Genomic DNA, 18220 nt, shown 5'->3' on the forward strand with positions numbered 1-18220 from the left:
TATGAGAGCTCTACTCCAATCATCGGGAATTCATCCCTCTGTCCAGGCTTTCTGAACTATGCAGTGCAGCCACTGTAAGACTTTCATACCACCATACTTCAGCATTTCTGGTCGAATATCATCTACTCCTGCTTCCTTTCCACATTTCAAGCCTTTGATGGCTTTTTCTACTTCAAGTATGGATATGTATTCCTGACTGCATGCCTGGTCAGTGTTTTTTATTACTGTGCTGTCATCACTGCTTGTTTCATTTAGCAGTTTTTCAAAGTAATTACTCCATACTTCAAGGATATCTTTTTCTCCTGATTTCATGTCACCTTTATCATCTCTAACTCCTTTTACAGCACTCTTTCCTCCATTCCTAAGCTTCTTCAACAACCTCCAGAATATTTTGCCACCTTCTTGATATTTATTTTCTGTATTCTTGCCAAAGTCCTCCCATGACTTTTGTTTAGTTAGTTTTACACACTGTTTAGCTTTCTTACATTTGTCTATGTATTCTGTAAGAGTAAAAGCTGAGTTATTTGGCAAGAACTTTTGATATGCTTTCTTCCTTTCCTTCACTGCCTCTTTAACTTCCTGTGTCCACCAGGGAGTTCTGATTTTTTTCTATCCTTCCAGACAACTTCACCACATGCCTCTCTAGCTGAATCAATCAGGGCTTTCTTCAAGGCTTGCCACTGAATCTTCAAGGTTTGATTCCTGTTCTCAAACTCTTTCATTTTTTCTTCAATAATCTTTGTATATTTTAGTCTACAGTTCACATCTGAGAGAGCTGCTCAACTTTTATTCGCTTTAAAACTTTCTTACATGTTATTGTTTTCAATATGAAATTCAATTTTATCCTGCTCAAGACTAAATAGTGATCACTTCCAATTTCAAATCCTCTGTATACTCTGGTGTCCTGCACCAGGGAGAAAACATCACTCTCAAATAACATAGTCAATGAGACTTTTCTTATTCCTAGCCTCTTCTCTCCATGTGAATTTGTGCACATTTTTATGTTGGAACATGGTGTTAGTAATAACCAGTCCATGTCCTGAGCAGAAATCCAACAGATATTTGCCATTATTATTAGCTTTGCTCTTTTCTCCAAATTTTCCCAAAATATATTTGTATGTCTGGCAATCATTTCCTAGATCCCCAACAAGGACCAACTTTTCCTTTTTCATTGTGTCAGTTGCTTTTTCTAAAGCGTCAAAAAATTCCTCCACTTCTACCTTAGTAGAACCTTCTGTGGGACCATAGGCACAAATAAGTCTCATTGTCCAGTTCCCCATTCTCATATTTGCCCAGATTACTCTACTTGAGACTGACTGCCATTCAAGAAGATTAGCCTTGTATTTTGTGTTGAATACTATGGCTACTCCTTCTTTTCCTTGATTGTCATTGCCTGAATATAACATTTTGTATTTATTGCTCAGAAAGATCTCACCAGTTTTGGTCTTTTTTGTTTCAGTCACCCCTATTATGTTGATCTGGTACTTATCTAATTCCTCAGCTAGCTCCATTTCTTTGCCATTCAGGCTTCTTACGTTGATAGTACCGATCCTTAATTCTGGTGATGTTGAGTTGGGGTTTGTTTTCAGATTTGTACAGGTTGCTATTGAATGTTCAAGGGAAAAAAAAAAAAAAAAAACACTTCGCTAAGTCTTGTATTGAGATTTTTCTTTGTGGTTGCTATGAAGGTTGTAGCTGGGTCCTCCACATTCTTGGAATTGTTAGACCATCATTTTTATTCAGATTCGGATCATGTTAAGGTACCAAGTCCCTACACTGCACCTAAACATGGTTTGAGCGGAAATTCAAAGAAGCATGTGAAATGCTCAAACATGTTCCGAATCTGAATAAAAATGATGGTCTAACAATTCCAAGAATGTGGAGGACCCATCTACAACCTTCATAGTAACCACAAAGAAAAATCTCAATACAAGACCTAGTGAAGTTTTTTTTTTTTTTTTTTTCCCTTGCAATAGCAATAGCAACCTGTACAAATCCAGAAGATAATCGTAATATAACTGTATAATTCTAGATGAATCCTAGTAAATGAGGACTTTAGCAGAGTTTATTGTAGTTTTTATTTTATTTTTATTTTAATTTTTTAAAAAATTTTATTTTATTTTATTTTATTTTATTTTTTTATTTTTTCCACTAGAGGGCAGGCTAAGAAAAAAAGATTAGTTAACAACGTAGTAGATGTAATTTACTTGTGTAGAGTGCAACAGCATAGCTTGTTCTAATACTTCTGAATGTATCCTTCTGAAGATGACCCCAATACAGGGGTCGAAACGTGAAGTTATTATTTTATTATTAATCAGTAAAATAATCTTTTTAACACGTGTGTTTTGTTTCCCTAATTTAATTAATATGAATGCTGATCACCGTGTAACCTTAAAAGAAAGAACCAAGATTAAAAATGACAAGACCTTTTAATAAGTATCTCAAATGCCAACTTTTGTTATGGACTGGGCCAAAAATATGAATATAACAGGCTTGGCTACAGAAATACACTTGCCATAGGTGAGTTATCAGACAACTGGCAAACAAATGTTCAGCCTTGTTCTAAATGCATTGCCTTATTTTCATATTTTCTTCTTTTATTTTATTCTTGTTAACACTTTTTTTTTTTTTTTAAATTTTAAAACATCATCGCATTCACTGTCAAGTTATTTGATTATGGGGGGGGGACTCCAAATATAATAAAAAAAAGTTTATTGTCAACCAATATGTAATTAATTGAATTAGAAGTATTCCTTCATAGAGTGTTTGTCTCTGCCAAAAGTTAGTTTGCATAAAGATACCTTGTTGATGTTTCCCAAGTATGTGAAGCAGTTCCAATCTGTGAAAACAGATGGCACTATTTCTCTCTCAACCTCTGTTATAAAGTAAAGCCTATCCTGGTAGAAATGCTGTGACATATACTTGGCTAGAAATAGTCTGGGGAACATATCTGACTCCTTTCCAAAAAAAGTATCGGATTATAAACTGTTTGATCACACAAAGTGCCTTTTTAATATGGTCTGCTATAAAGCTAAATTCAATAAACAATTTACTGACTACAAAAATTTCAGATTAATTTTGAAATAAACAGTCAAGTATTCTAAAACATTTTATTTTACATAAATTGCAAGTCATCACCATTCTTATAAAAATCAAAGATAATACCCTTAAAAAATTAATTTAGCAAGAATTATTTCCATTTATTTTACTGCCAAGTAATTCTCCCAATATCATCTTTAACCCTGATGTAGATATGCAGTCATATTGGTGGAAGCTTATTTTCATAATTAACAACATGAAATAATGATGAAAAGGCTTTTTAATGGTGTTATTAAGATATATAGATATATATATATATATTTTTTTTTTAATATTGGAATTTTACTGACTAGAAACACCGAGATAAGACAAAACTAATTAGAACACAACTAGTTTCATTGGAATGCTGACTTCTTTAGGTGTACATACTATCACAAAAAACTGGAAAAATTAGCAAGATAAAAAAGTGAACTTCTCACATAAAAAGTTAGGAACAACAACAGTCAAATTTCAGTTGGCGTCTGCATGGCAGGTCTAGCATGAGGCATTAGTGAGTGGGAACTATCTCAAGAAAGCCGATTACTGCACTGTGTGAATCAGGTAAGTTATAACTTAAATTTCTATTCATGTGTGAGGAGTACAGAACTATTTCTTTCGATCCTAAGATGCGTCTTTCTGGTTCATCAAGGCATTTATGGATATGTGTAGTAAGATTCCAGTCTATCTGGTGTTGACCCTCTTCTAAATTAGAGTTTGCAGAGAAAAGGACATGGCTGGAGAGGACGCTTGCACGGGTTCTGTTGTACGAGATATCACGTTGATGCTCTTCGAGTCGTAGTGAGATAGACTTATCAGTTTGCCCATAATATAGCTTCCTGCAACTACAGATGATTTTATATACTCCTGGGAACTGAACTCCTGGATTTTATATCTAAGGTAAAAAATTTACAACTAGGAGTCTGACAGAGTGGTCAGCTTTGACATTCTCTCTTTTTACAAATGTTCCCTCCGAAGAAGTCCTCAATCTCCTAAAAAAACAAACTCTCCAAAAAAATTTTCTCCTTATTAATGCATTGTGTAAACTCTGGCTATTTCTTATTTGAAGGAAAAAAATCTTTAAACAAACCAGCGGCTTAGCTATAGGCAGCCTTTTGTCTCCAGTGTTAGCCAACATTTTTCTTGAAGACTTCGAGGAAAAAGCAATTTCTAGTGCTACACTAAACTTCAGCTTCAATACATAGATGACATCTTCCTCATCTGGGAATATGGTCCAGAGAACTTACAAACCTTCCTAGATCATTCGAACATTTGTGTAAACTCTGGCTATTTCTTATTTGAAGGAAAAAAATCTTTAAACAAACCAGCGCCTTAGCTATAGGCAGCCTTTTGTCTCCAGTGTTAGCCAACATTTTTCTTGAAGACTTCGAGGAAAAAGCAATTTCTAGTGCTACACTAAACTTCAGCTTCAATACATAGATGACATCTTCCTCATCTGGGAATATGGTCCAGAGAACTTACAAACCTTCCTAGATCATTTGAACAATCGCCACCAAAACAACAAATTCACATCGGAACTTGAAGTGAATGGTTTCCTCTCTTTTTTAGATTTAAAGATTACTAGGATGCCTAATTGTCTAAAAATTTCTGTTTTTCAAAAAACAACTCATATGGACATATGGATACTTACATGCCTTCTCTCATCACTTCCCTCTGCAGAAACTCGGAATTATCACCGCTCTGGCTCATCTGGCGAGATCTCTAATTTCAGAAGAAGATCTTTAAATCGAACTTAACCACCTCAAAAGTACTTTCTTAAACAACGGCTACTCACCTCGAAGCCTTTCTAACGATCTATACCCTCACCCTCAACAACAAGAAGATAACTCTAACCTTATTGCACACATTCCATTACCATACGTGAGTTCTATATTGCCCAAATTGGTGAAAATTATGAAAAAATTTAATATTAGAACTTACTTCACTACCCTACCAAAACTTTGTTCTTTCCTGAGTCACCCCAAGCCAAAACATCACCAACTTCAGTTCCCAGGAGTATATAAAATCATCTGTTGTTGCAGGAAGCTGTATTATGGGCAAACTGATAAGTCTGTCTCACTACGACTCGAAGAGCATCAACGTGATATCTCCTACAACAGAACCCGTGCAAGCGTTCTCTCCAGTCATGTCCTTTTCTCTGCCAACTCTAATTTAGAAGAGGGTCAACACCAGATAGACTGGAATCTTACTACACATATCTATAAATGCCCTGATGAACTAGAAAGACGCATCTTAGAATCGAAAGAAATAGTGCTGTACCCCTCACACATGAACAGAAATTTAAGTTATAGCTTACCTGATTCACACGGCGCAGTAATCGGCTTTCTTGAGATTCCAGTTTTTTGTGATAGCATGTACACCTGAAGAATTCGGCATTCCGATGAAATTAGTTGTGTTCTAATTAAAGTTTTGTCTTATCTTGATGTTTCTAGTCAGTAAAATTCCTATATAAAAAGTCTGCAGTCACATATATATCTTGCAAAGATGAGCTGGAGACCAGATCATATTATGTATATTACATCTTATTATTTGCTGGCTCAGTTGCTAACATTGACCAGTTTTTGTTATTTTCACAAACTTTATTATTTGCATTTCCTCTTGAATTATTTTTAAGGATAATTTATTTAAATTCACTCATTATTATGGCCAACAAATGAAAGAAAATAAAAAGTACACTTTTTTGTTTAGTTTTATAAAGTGAAAATCCGAAGGCAATCTGAAACCAGAAAATATTACTATCACTACACAAAAGAATTCTGTTGTGTCATCGACTCAAAACAGTCAAGACATGCTTTCAAATGGCTGAAGGTATTCATCTTTGTAGTACAACAGAAGTTACATTCTGTATTGCATAAAATATATCCTGGGACTGCTCACAGAAACTCTGAATTACTACAATGTTTTTGAGGCTTTATTTCAATTTTCACAAAAAATGCTGTGACATAGACTTGGCTAGAAATAGTCTGGGGAACATATCTGACTCCTTTCCAAAAAAAGTATCGGACTATAAACTGTTTGATCACACAAAGTGCCTTTTTAATATGGTCTGCTATAAAGCTAAATTCAATAAACAATTTACTGACTACAAAAATTTCATAGGCCATTAGTAGAACAGTATCAAAATGATATGAAGAATTTGTGTCAGTTACTGATGTTGTTAAACAAAAAAATTAGTTAAGTAAATCAAAGAGTCCGGTAGTGAGTTTTCTTGTAGATGCTTCTAAGATATTGTGAATGAAGAGGAAACTCATCTGTTATGAGTTATATAGATAAAATCAGGAGAGGCATTTGTTTAAATTATTCCTCTCCAAAACTCAGATGTAGTTATTTTGATGGAGAATGAGTGAAATAAGCAAGTTCTTATTGTGATGAAAGTTTGGTAATTGGTAACAGGAAATGGAATAAAAGTGACATGGAACATGTTTGGGTAAAAAAATAAGTTAGAAAGATTGATTAGTGGCAAAATTAAAGAGACATGCTAGAGCTTACAAATTATTCCATGTAATTTGAATTTGTGGTTTTAAATTCTGTTCTGTATATTCTATATATATATATAATATAGAATAATCTAATATATTATGTAATATTACATTATATATTATTATGATGTAATGATACAAATATAAATATATTTATATGCCTTTAGACATAATTTGTACTCTGGGCAAGTAAAATTCTTTTGTAATCAGTAGTAATCAGAGCCCTGTTAATAGGTAATTATGCATTTTGCAAATCGTACATTAATACGAATAAAGATAAGTAAGTAATGATATGAGTCATATTAATTTTTACTAAGTGTTTGTTGTTAAACCACATTATAATAATGTTAACATATACTAGCCTGGCTGGCCAAGTGGTTAGCGTATCCATTCTCCAGCCAAAAGGCTTCGGGTTCGAATCCCGTCGTGGGCATGGATGTTTGTAATTGTCTGTAAAAATAATAATGGTCAGCGGTAGATGGCGTTGGTGTGGTTGTGGTAAGTTGGCAGATTGGGTGGTGGAGATAGAGTTGTAGAGCGGGTGCCTTCCCTCGATGAGTCTTTGGACTCCCTGGAGTTGTCAAATAATAATGATAATAATAATACTAACTACTATGAATTCCTCATCTCAAACTTATTAAAACTCTTACTTATTGAAGATGTTGAGGAAATCAAGAAGGATGTAACTCGATTTCAACAGTTAGCAGCATTGACTGGTGCCCTCAAAGAATTTATGACATCTGCTGACATACTTTTACCTCAAGTTCTTTTAGAAATATTTGGTAAGGTGAGTTGTTTATGTTCTTTGCAATTCAGAAACTGATATTTACATTTCAGATAATTTTCTGTGAGTATAATTTAGGCTAGAAAGTTTTAAAGTAATAACAAAATTATTCCTTTGGCTTGTATTTTTTTAAATATCCTTTTCTTAGCTCTGTATTCTTCTTAGGTTTCTGGTAGAGTAAGAATCAGTAGGGAAATGAGGTATGATGCCATTGAAATTATCCTGGCTGGCCGAGATAGTTCATCCTTGGATAAAGTTGTAAAGCAGAATACATATGAGAAAGTGATTGGAAGGAGTCTGTGAGAGTTGATCATTAACCAGCCTTCCCTTTTTTGAATAGCATCAATTATTTTAAAGACTGTTTTTGGTGTATTACACCAAATGTGAAAATAGTTTTATATGATTAGGTAGATTTGGGATTTGATATTGTGTTAGCAGTTGTGCAGGTAAGAAGTAGTGGGCTCAGTTTGATCAGAAAAATCTGATCTTGCTTAGAAGTGTAAGCATTATCAAAGATAAAGGGAAATGAATTATTATTATTTTATTTATTTATTTGCAAGAAATACACTGAACCATATTTTGACAGCATTGAGATCCACAAGTTGATTATTTTACCATAATTCCTTTGTATTCAGTGAATGCCAATAAATTAAATGCAATTTACAGTTGATTTTCACCATAGCAAACATTGCTATAACAAACTACAAAAAGGTTCTGACCATAGCTCCATAAGTATACAATGGTATGCAAAAAAATTCACTATAACAAACCATTCATGTGATCCTATGAATTTGCTATAATGAGAATCAACTGTATATCCAAGTTCACTTCATTATGATCATCATCATTTTGTATCAAGAGCATTCAAGAATTAAATAAATTCATGAATGTTATTACCAAAGGTGAATTATATTGCCAAGTCATGAGTTAAATTGCACTCTTCTGAATGTTAAATAAGAGGTTTACCACATGCCCACACACACACATTAATATTATTAATGTACTATAGGTTTGCAACCTTTTGTGGAACAGGATAAAGGTGATATAAAAATTGAAGATATCTTGAATGTCTTAGAGCAGGGGTGGCCAACCTATGGCGCATCGCATGATTAGAAGTGGCACACTGAACCCCAGAGAAAAATTTTTAAAAAATTTCTGTATGATTTATATATATATATATATATATATATATATATATATATATATATATTTATAAAACTAAATTTAACTGACTAGAACCCGAGAAAGTATAACAAAAACCTTTAATACATCACAACTAGTTTCATCGGTGCTCCGACTTCTTCAGGTGAGAAATAAAAACATAAGATATAAAATAACACGGTAAAAAATGAACTTTACAGCTTAATAAAAAGCAGAATAATAACAGTCATATTTGAATAGGTGACCGCGTGCTACCGTTGGCATGAGTAGAATGTGTGCGACAGCTAATTTTTGAGCGCCAGTACTGGATTACTGTGCTATGGGAATCAGATAGATTGTAGCTAAGATTATTGTTTAAATGTGAAGGGTCCAGAACTATTTCTTTTGATTCGATGATTCTTCTTTCTAATTCATCCTTGCAAATATATAAATTAGTAGTGCGTTCCCAATCAACTTGATGTGGCTGTTCTTCAAGGTTAGAGTTTGCCGAGAAAAGGACATGACTGGAAAGGGCGCTCGCTCGTGCTCTACTGTAGGAGATGTCACGTCTATGCTCCTCAAGACGAAGTGAAACAGATTTGTCTGTCTGGCCAAAATAAGGTCGACCACAGTTGCACAAAACTTTATAAACACCAGGAAAATGCAGATGGTTGTGTTTTGGTTTTGGTCGACTCAGAAAAGAACGAAGTTTTGGCAGCGTAGTATAGTCAGTCTTTATGTTGAATTTTTTTAGAATCTTAGCTAGTTTTGGGGTAAGAGTGCTGATAAAAGGTAACTGTATATGAGTGATAGGGTTGGAGTCATCTTCTTGTCGAGGATGTTGGCGTGGTCTCAAACGTTTAGTGATGTTACGAGACGAATATCCATTATTTAAGAAGGTGTTTTTCAGGAAGTTAAGCTCTGTTTGAAGGTCTTCTTCTGTGGAAATGAGACATCTTGCTCGATGGGCAAGGGTGGAGATGATGCCCAGTTTCTGAGGTGGGAAGTGATGAGAAGAACCATGTAAATATCTATCAGTGTGGGTGGTTTTTCGAAAAATTGAAAATTTAAGACAGTCAGGAAATCTACTGATCTTTAGATCCAAGAAGGGGAGAACGCCGTTAATCTCCAGTTCAGATGTGAATTTAATGTTTTGATGTTGGTTATTTAAATGGTTTAGGAAGTTTTGCAGTTCCTCTAAACTATGTCCCCAAATAAGGAAGACGTTATCAATGTAACGTAACCACAGTTTAGGTTTCAAGTAGCTGATGAAATAGCTTTCTCTTCAAAATCTTCTAGAAAAAAGTTAGCTAAGACTGGAGATAGAGGGCTGCCCATAGCTAAACTGCTAGTTTGTTTGTATATTTTCTCTTCGTAGCAGAAATAGCCGGAATTGATGCAGTGAGTTAGAAGAGCGAACACTTTTTTAGAAACCTTGTCCTTAAGAAGACTCAGAACTTCATCTGTAGGAACATTCGTAAACAGAGATACGATGTCAAAACTCACCATTCTGTCCGAGTCTAAAAGATTCAAATTTTTTATTTTTGAGACGAAATCTTCAGTTTTTGATGAAGGAAGAAGAATTGCCAACTAAATGTTTTAAAGAAGCTGCAAGATATTTAGACAGATTGTACGTAGGTGAGTCAATCCCTTCCACAATAGGTCTTAAAGGGGTGTCAACCTTATGGATCTTGGGCAAGCCGTACAACCGAGGAATGAGGGGATGGAGAGAGCGGAGAGATAGTCTTGTATGTCTAGGAAGTTCAGAAGTTGATTTCAGAAGATTGTTTGTACGGTTATGAAGTTCTCTTGTGGGATCACTTTCTAGCATAGAATACGTATTAGAACTTAACAAGTTGTTCATCTTACAACGGTAGTCAGCTTTGTCTAAGATTACAGTAGCATTCCCTTTATCAGCAGGTAAGATAATAATGTCGTTGTTACGAAGTTGGTGTAAGACCTATTGTGGAAGGGATTGACTCACCTACGTACAATCTGTCTAAATATCTTGCAGCTTCTTTAAAACATTTAGTTGGCAATTCTTCTTCCTTCATCAAAAACTGAAGATTTCGTCTCAAAAATAAAAAATTTGAATCTTTTAGACTCGGACAGAATGGTGAGTTTTGACATCGTATCTCTGTTTACGAATGTTCCTACAGATGAAGTTCTGAGTCTTCTTAAGGACAAGGTTTCTAAAAAAGTGTTCGCTCTTCTAACTCACTGCATCAATTCCGGCTATTTCTGCTACGAAGAGAAAATATACAAACAAACTAGCGGTTTAGCTATGGGCAGCCCTCTATCTCCAGTCTTAGCTAACTTTTTTCTAGAAGATTTTGAAGAGAAAGCTATTTCCTCAGCTACTTTGAAACCTAATCTGTGGTTACGTTACATTGATGACGTCTTCCTTATTTGGGGACATAGTTTAGAGGAACTGCAAAACTTCCTAAACCATTTAAATAACCAACATCAAAACATTAAATTCACATCTGAACTGGAGATTAACGGCGTTCTCCCCTTCTTGGATCTAAAGATCAGTAGATTTCCTGACTGTCTTAAATTTTCAATTTTTCGAAAAACCACCCACACTGATAGATATTTACATGGTTCTTCTCATCACTTCCCACCTCAGAAACTGGGCATCATCTCCACCCTCGCCCATCGAGCAAGATGTCTCATTTCCACAGAAGAAGACCTTCAAACAGAGCTTAACTTCCTGAAAAACACCTTCTTAAATAATGGATATTCGTCTCGTAACATCACTAAACGTTTGAGACCACGCCAACATCCTCGACAAGAAGATGACTCCAACCCTATCACTCATATACAGTTACCTTTTATCAGCACTCTTACCCCAAAACTAGCTAAGATTCTAAAAAAATTCAACATAAAGACCGACTATACTATGCTGCCAAAACTTCGTTCTTTTCTGAGTCGACCAAAACCAAAACACAACCATCTGCATTTTCCTGGTGTTTATAAAGTTTTGTGCAACTGTGGTCGACCTTATTTTGGCCAGACAGACAAATCTGTTTCACTTCGTCTTGAGGAACATAGACGTGACATCTCCTACAGTAGAGCACGAGCGAGCGCCCTTTCCAGTCATGTCCTTTTCTCGGCAAACTCTAACCTTGAAGAACAGCCACATCAAGTTGATTGGGAACGCACTACTAATTTATATATTTGCAAGGATGAATTAGAAAGAAGAATCATCGAATCAAAAGAAATAGTTCTGGACCCTTCACATTTAAACAATAATCTTAGCTACAATCTATCTGATTCCCATAGCGCAGTAATCCAGTACTGGCGCTCAAAAATTAGCTGTCGCACACATTCTACTCATGCCAACGGTAGCACGCGGTCACCTATTCAAATATGACTGTTATTATTCTGCTTTTTATTAAGCTGTAAAGTTCATTTTTTACCGTGTTATTTTATATCTTATGTTTTTATTTCTCACCTGAAGAAGTCGGAGCACCGATGAAACTAGTTGTGATGTATTAAAGGTTTTTGTTATACTTTCTCAGGTTCTAGTCAGTTAAATTTAGTTTTATAAATGTATACATCCCGAGTAAATCCTAATTTCAACAATATATATATATATATATATATATATATATATATATATATATATATATAAACACACAATTAACTTACCGCTGAATTCCAGAGTGCGCACTTATTATATTTGTCATCATCATCATCATCATCAAATTCCTGCATGTACCCTCAAGGGGTGTACAGGATATGATAGTACTACATGAAAAAAATTACATCATTATTAATTTCCTATCTACAATTTTCCTCCAAATCAGTCTGTTACTTGTCAACACTCCAATATTATCAGATCTTATATTTCTATCGTCTAAAGCACTTTGTACCGTATCAATCCACCTATATCTTGGTCTTCCTCTCGGTCGTTTTCCTGCCAACCTGGCAGAGAACACTTGTTTTGCTAATCTTTCCTTGCCCATTCTGTTTAAGTGACCATACCACCTGAGATTAGCTCTGCTAATGCATTCCTGGATGCTGACAATGTCAAGTTCTTTCCTAATATCCTCGTTTTTAATATGATACTGTCATTGATGCCATCTGTTCATGCCTATAATCTTTCTCAGGACTCTCATATCTGAAGTCTCTAGTCTTTGGTCAAGTGTTTTACTTCTGACCCAGCTCTCAGATCCATAAGTTAAAACTGGTTTGAACACTGTCTTGTATACAGCTAATTTAGTGTTCTGACTAATTTCTCTCTTATTCCATATGAATATATTCAGTTGACTTCCCACCATACCAGCTTTGCTGATTCTGTTGTCTATTTCTATATTTAATTTACCATCTTCAGTAAAAATCGTGCCTAAATAGCTGAAATGTTTCACTTGTTCCACAGGTTCTCTGTTCACTACCCAGTTTACATTTTCAACGATTCTGCCTATTTTCATTGTCTTTGTCTTTTTATTGCTGACCTTCATACCATATCTATTACAAGAGCTATTCAATTTAGTCAGAGAATCTTGCAGACTTGTAGCGGATTTATTTAGAAGTATAACATCATCCGCATAAAGCAAAGAGCTGACATTAACATCTCAAATTTTGATATCATGTTTAATACCACTTTCCTTCATAATGTGATCCATATAGATAATGAATAACAGAGGGGATAATATACATCCTTGTCTCACACTAGATTTAACATTAAACCATCTTCCTGTACTTCCTTCAATTCTAACTGCTGACTTACAACTCAAATAAAGACTAAGTATTGCTTGATATAATGTCCCATTGACACCATATAACTGCAGCGTATTGAATAGCTTCTCTCTTGGGACCTTGTCATATGCCTTTTCCAGATCGACAAAACTTAAATACAGATCTTTGTTATATTCCCATGCTTTCTCGACTATTTGTCGTAAAGTGAAGATCTGATCCTGACAGCCTCTATTTGGCCTGAATCCAGCTTATTCTTCACCAAGCTTTTCTTCCACAATTCTTCTCAACCGTTTCTCAAGTATACTTGCATAGATCTTGCCAGGAACACTCAGTAGGGAAATACCTCTGTAATTCTCACATGCAGTTTTATTTCCCTTTTTATATATGGGTACTATGAGAGCTCTACTGCAATCATCGGGAATTCGTCCCTCTGCCCAGGCTTTCTGAACTATGCAGTGCAGCCACTGTAAGACTCTTATACCACCATACTTCAGCATTTCTGGTCGAATATCATCTACTCCTGCTGCCTTTCCACATTGCAAGCCTTTGATAGCTTTTTCTACTTCAAGTATGGATATGTATTCCTGACTGCATGCCTGGTCAGTGTTTTTTACCACTGTGCTGTCATCACTGCTTGTTTCATTTAGCAGTTTTTCAAAGTAATTACTCCATACTTCAAGGATATCTTTTTCTCCCGTTTTCATGTCACCTTTATCATCTCTAATTCCTTTTATAGCACTCTTTCCTCCATTCTTAAGCTTCAACAACCTCCAGAATATTTTGCCACCTTCTTGATATTTATTTTCTATATTCTTGCCAAAGTCCTCCCATGACTTTTGTTTAGCTAGTTTTACACAGTGTTTAGCATTCTTGCATTTGTCTCTATATTCTCTAAGAGCACAAGCTGACTTATTTGACAGGAACTTTTGGTATGCTTTCTTCTTTTCCTTCACTGCCTCTTTAACTTTCTGTGTCCACCAGGGAGTTCTGATTTTTTTATCCTTACAAACAACCTCACCACATGCCTCTCTGGCAGAATTAATCAATGTTTTCATCAGAGTTTGCCACTGAATCTCCAAGGTTTGATTCCTATTCTCAAACTCTTTCATTTTTCCTTCAATAATCTTCGTGTATTTTAGTCTACAGCTCACATCTGAGAGCTGCTCAACTTTTATTCGCTTTAAAACTTTCTTACATGTTATTCTTTTCAATATGAAATTCAATTTTATCCTGCTCAAGACTAAATAGTGATCACTTCCAATTTCAAATCCTCTGTACACTCTGTTGTCCTGCACCAGGGAGAAAACATCACTATCAACAATAACATAGTCAATGAGACTTTTCTTATTTCTAGCCTCTTCTCTCCATGTGAATTTGTGCACATTTTTATGTTGGAACATGGTGTTAGTAATAACCAGTCCATGTCCTGAGCAGAAATCCAACAGATATTTGCCATTATTATTAGCTTTGCTCTTTTCTCCAAATTTTCCCAAAATATTTTTGTATGTCTCACAATCATTTCCTACTCTGCTATTTAGATCCCCAACAAGGACCAACTTTTCCTTTTTCATTGTGTCAGTTGCTTTTTCTAAAGCCTCAAAAAATTCCTCCACTTCTACCTTAGTAGAACCTTCTGTGGGACCATAGGCACAAATAAGTCTCATTGTCCAGTTCCCCATTCTCATATTTGCCCACATTACTCTACTTGAGACTGACTGCCATTCAAGAAGATTAGCCTCGTATTTTGTGTTGAATACTATGGCTACTCCTTCTTTTCCTTGATTGTCATTGCCTGAATATAACATTTTGTATTTATTGCTCAGAAAGATCTCACCAGTTTTGGTCTTTTTTGTTTCAGTCACCCCTATTATGTCGATCTGGTACTTATCTAATTCCTCAGCTAGCTCCATTTCTTTGCCATTCAGGCTTCTTACATTGATGGTACCGATCATTAACTCTGGTGATGTTGAGTTGGGGTTTATTTTCAGATTTGTTCCATTAGCTGACTTTTCGCTGTTCGCCCTGGTTCCCTGGCGAAAACAACGGGGGCCTTGTTTAACTGGGCGACACCCCAGCCGGCATGAAATTTTGTCATGTTGTACCATCATTCTATATTTTGGTTTAACCAATAAGAATACAATTTGGTCGGCTAAATCCCAAATTGCCAGCCCATCCTTGTCCGTTCAGTATCCAAGTAGATACCCAACAGGGTGCAGCACGAGAAGGTGAGGATTGGACATTAGGTCAGAAGCCCTGGTCGGTTCTCCGCATTCCTTTAAAGGCTATGTGCAGGTCTCCTCTCGGTTATACAGCTTTGACCCTTAAGCACCACTATTATATTTGTTTATTCTTCTATTGTATTAGATAATAGAAGACATGATCTTAACAGACACTATAGAAAACATCAGACTGAATTAGAAGAAAAACTGAAGTTAGTTCCTGGGTCTGAGTTGCGGAAAGAATATGTGGTTAAGAAAAAGGAAGAAATAAAAAAAGAGACAAAATATACACCTAAACCTCTTTTTATGCGAATTTGTTTTACGCGAATTCGGAGTTACGCGAATTGGGATATCAAAAATAATTTTTTTTATGTGATTTTTATTCACATTTACATGACCAACCTGAAATCTAAGTTAGGAAAAAATCCTTAATTCAAGAAAATTCTGAGAATTGCATTGTTGTTTCAATTAAGAAAATTCTAAATTCTTACGAATTTCATGTATTGGGAATTCCCCGAATTACATAACTGACTGCACATAAAAAAACAGTTCTTAGCAGTTTGAATTTGGTGTTTAAGTGGACAACACAGTTACCGCATTTTTTTCATTTGTATTTTTTAAGTGAAATCAAAATAAAAATCGCGTTTTAAAATTAATAATTTTGCCAAGAAATAATAAATGGTAAGCTATATGTAATTTTCAAACTTTCATTTCGTTAACCGAAGATTTTAATCCAGCCCTCACATGATGTTGCCGATAACAAAAAAAAAGCCGTTTCCTTGGATATAAAAATTCAAATTTTAGACAGTCTTCAAACTGGGGAAGGTGCAACGGCTGTGGATAAGCATTTTGGAGTCCATGAATCAACTGTCAGATCTATAAAGAAAATGAAGAGGCTATTAGAAAAGTGGTATGTTCTGGTACAAAATCGAGTGTGAAATTATCATCATACACAAGAGATGTTGTTCTAGAAATCACTGAATAAGATTTAGTGATATGGATAGATGTACAAAAACGAATGCCAGTTGACAGAAATTCCATCAAGCAATCATCATTGAGATTTTATGAACAGATTAAAAAACTGCAGCCAGATACTTCATCTCAAGCGAGGAAAAAATATGAATTTCATTCAAGTGATGGTTGACTGGCAAAGTTTATTAAAAGACATGCTCTTCATAATGTAAAAATTAAAGGTGAAACGGCTTCTGCTGATGAAACAGCTGCTAAAGTATTTCCACAAAAACCTGCTAAAATATTTGAAGATGGAGTTACACTCGTGAACAAGTTTGGAATATAGATGAAACCAGCCTTTTCTGGAAAAAAATGCCAAACAGAACTTACTTATCAAAAATGCAAAAAAACTTTTGGTGGATTCCAAGCAGCAAAGGATTGCATAACATTTCTATTTTGTTCGAACGCTTTAGGAGATGGGATGTTGAAACAAAACCACTGCTCATAAATCGATCATTAAGACCACGGCCAATTAAAGGTGTAGATTTTCAGAAATTGCCAGTTCATTGGATGGCCAACAAAAAAGCTTGGGTGACCATTGATATTTTAACTGAGTGGTTCCACAAACATTTTGTGCCAGAAGTTAGATGCTATTTGAATGACAAGGGCCTCGAATTTAAAGTGCTTTTGATTCTTGATAATGAACCTAGTCATCCTGCCATTGAACACCCAAATGAACAGATTAAACATATTATGTCAGACGAACATTTCAGTACGTTTTGAACAAGTTAAATGATGATGAAACACTGTCAGTTATAGATGTGTGGAAAAAATTTTCAATTATGGATTGTATTGATCAGGTTCGATTATCGTTATCTGAATTGAGATCAGAATCTATGAATGCATGCTGGAAAGTTATTTGGCCCGCATGTGTTAAAGAGAATGCTCCTGTTTCCTTCAATCATACTGCAGAATTCCCCAATATAATAAGTTTGGCATGTGAAATTGGCAGAGAAGGATTCGATGATCTTACGTCGGCAGATATCGAAGAATTGTTAATTGCTAAACCTCTTAGTGAAGATGAAATAGTGGAGATTGTTTCTGAGACTCCCGAAAGTGAAGAAGTTAATGATAATGATCAAGATAATCCTACTTTTACTGTTGATATAATTAAAGAAGGTCTTAAGCTGGCCAGTAATTTAGGCAATTATTTTGCCCAACATGATCCAAATGAAGAACAGGAAGTTTTCATGTGAGCTTAAGTTGTTAATGTCTTTATACAAAGAATTATATCGCGACTTATCTAAAGCATCAGCACAGCAATTAATAACTGAGTTCATGCCTAAAACTACTGAAACAACCAGTGGTACTTTTGTTCAAGACATGACAAGAAGAATTCCACAAGTTGAGGCAGAAGTCGATGACGATAACACCATATCTAGTAGTTCCAGTGATATTACAGAAAATGAAAGCTTTCGCGTTTATGTCAGAAACTGATAGCGAATAACGTAATTTTTTTTTATAGAATCCTTAGCAAACAACTGAAATGAATATGTTAAATTGCCAAGAGGCTATTTTTCCAGCAGTGTAAAATAAGTTAAGGAGATAATAAAGAGGGGATAATTTACGCTGCCGGAAAAATAGCCTCGTGGCTCTTTATCGTAGTAATAATAAAATATGGGTACACCGCTCTGGTAGTTCGTTAGTGGGGGTATATGTAAGTTCGGTTCACTTTAAACCTTGGTATTCCAGGTCTACCTACTCACTGATGAGACCTAAATAAAGGTCGAAACCGGTCTGGGTAGCGACCTCTCCTCATAATGTGAAACAGTAATACATCTCCTAGT

At 35.2% G+C, this 18220-nt stretch overlaps 1 protein-coding gene across 3 annotated transcripts in view; it reads left to right on the forward strand.

Annotated features, from left to right (window-relative positions):
* The window catches only part of LOC150108681 (histone-lysine N-methyltransferase SMYD3-like), a 197170-nt gene that overhangs the window by 49509 nt on the left and 129441 nt on the right, over positions 1-18220 (forward strand). For all 3 annotated transcript variants that reach the window (XR_016550678.1, XM_090416146.1, XM_090416147.1), the window contains exon 5: positions 7235-7362. Coding sequence is in view for 2 of the 3 variants with exons in the window: in XM_090416146.1 (XP_090272272.1) it covers positions 7235-7362 (128 nt within the window). In the remaining variant the exon portion in view is untranslated. The remainder of the gene's footprint in view (positions 1-7234; positions 7363-18220) is intronic.

This window comes from Typopeltis vanoorti, chromosome 3 (genome assembly GCF_054136105.1).
Source record: "Typopeltis vanoorti isolate ZY-2024b chromosome 3, IOZ_Tvanoo_1.0, whole genome shotgun sequence".
In the NCBI taxonomy this organism is placed as follows: Eukaryota; Metazoa; Arthropoda; class Arachnida; order Uropygi; family Thelyphonidae; genus Typopeltis; species Typopeltis vanoorti.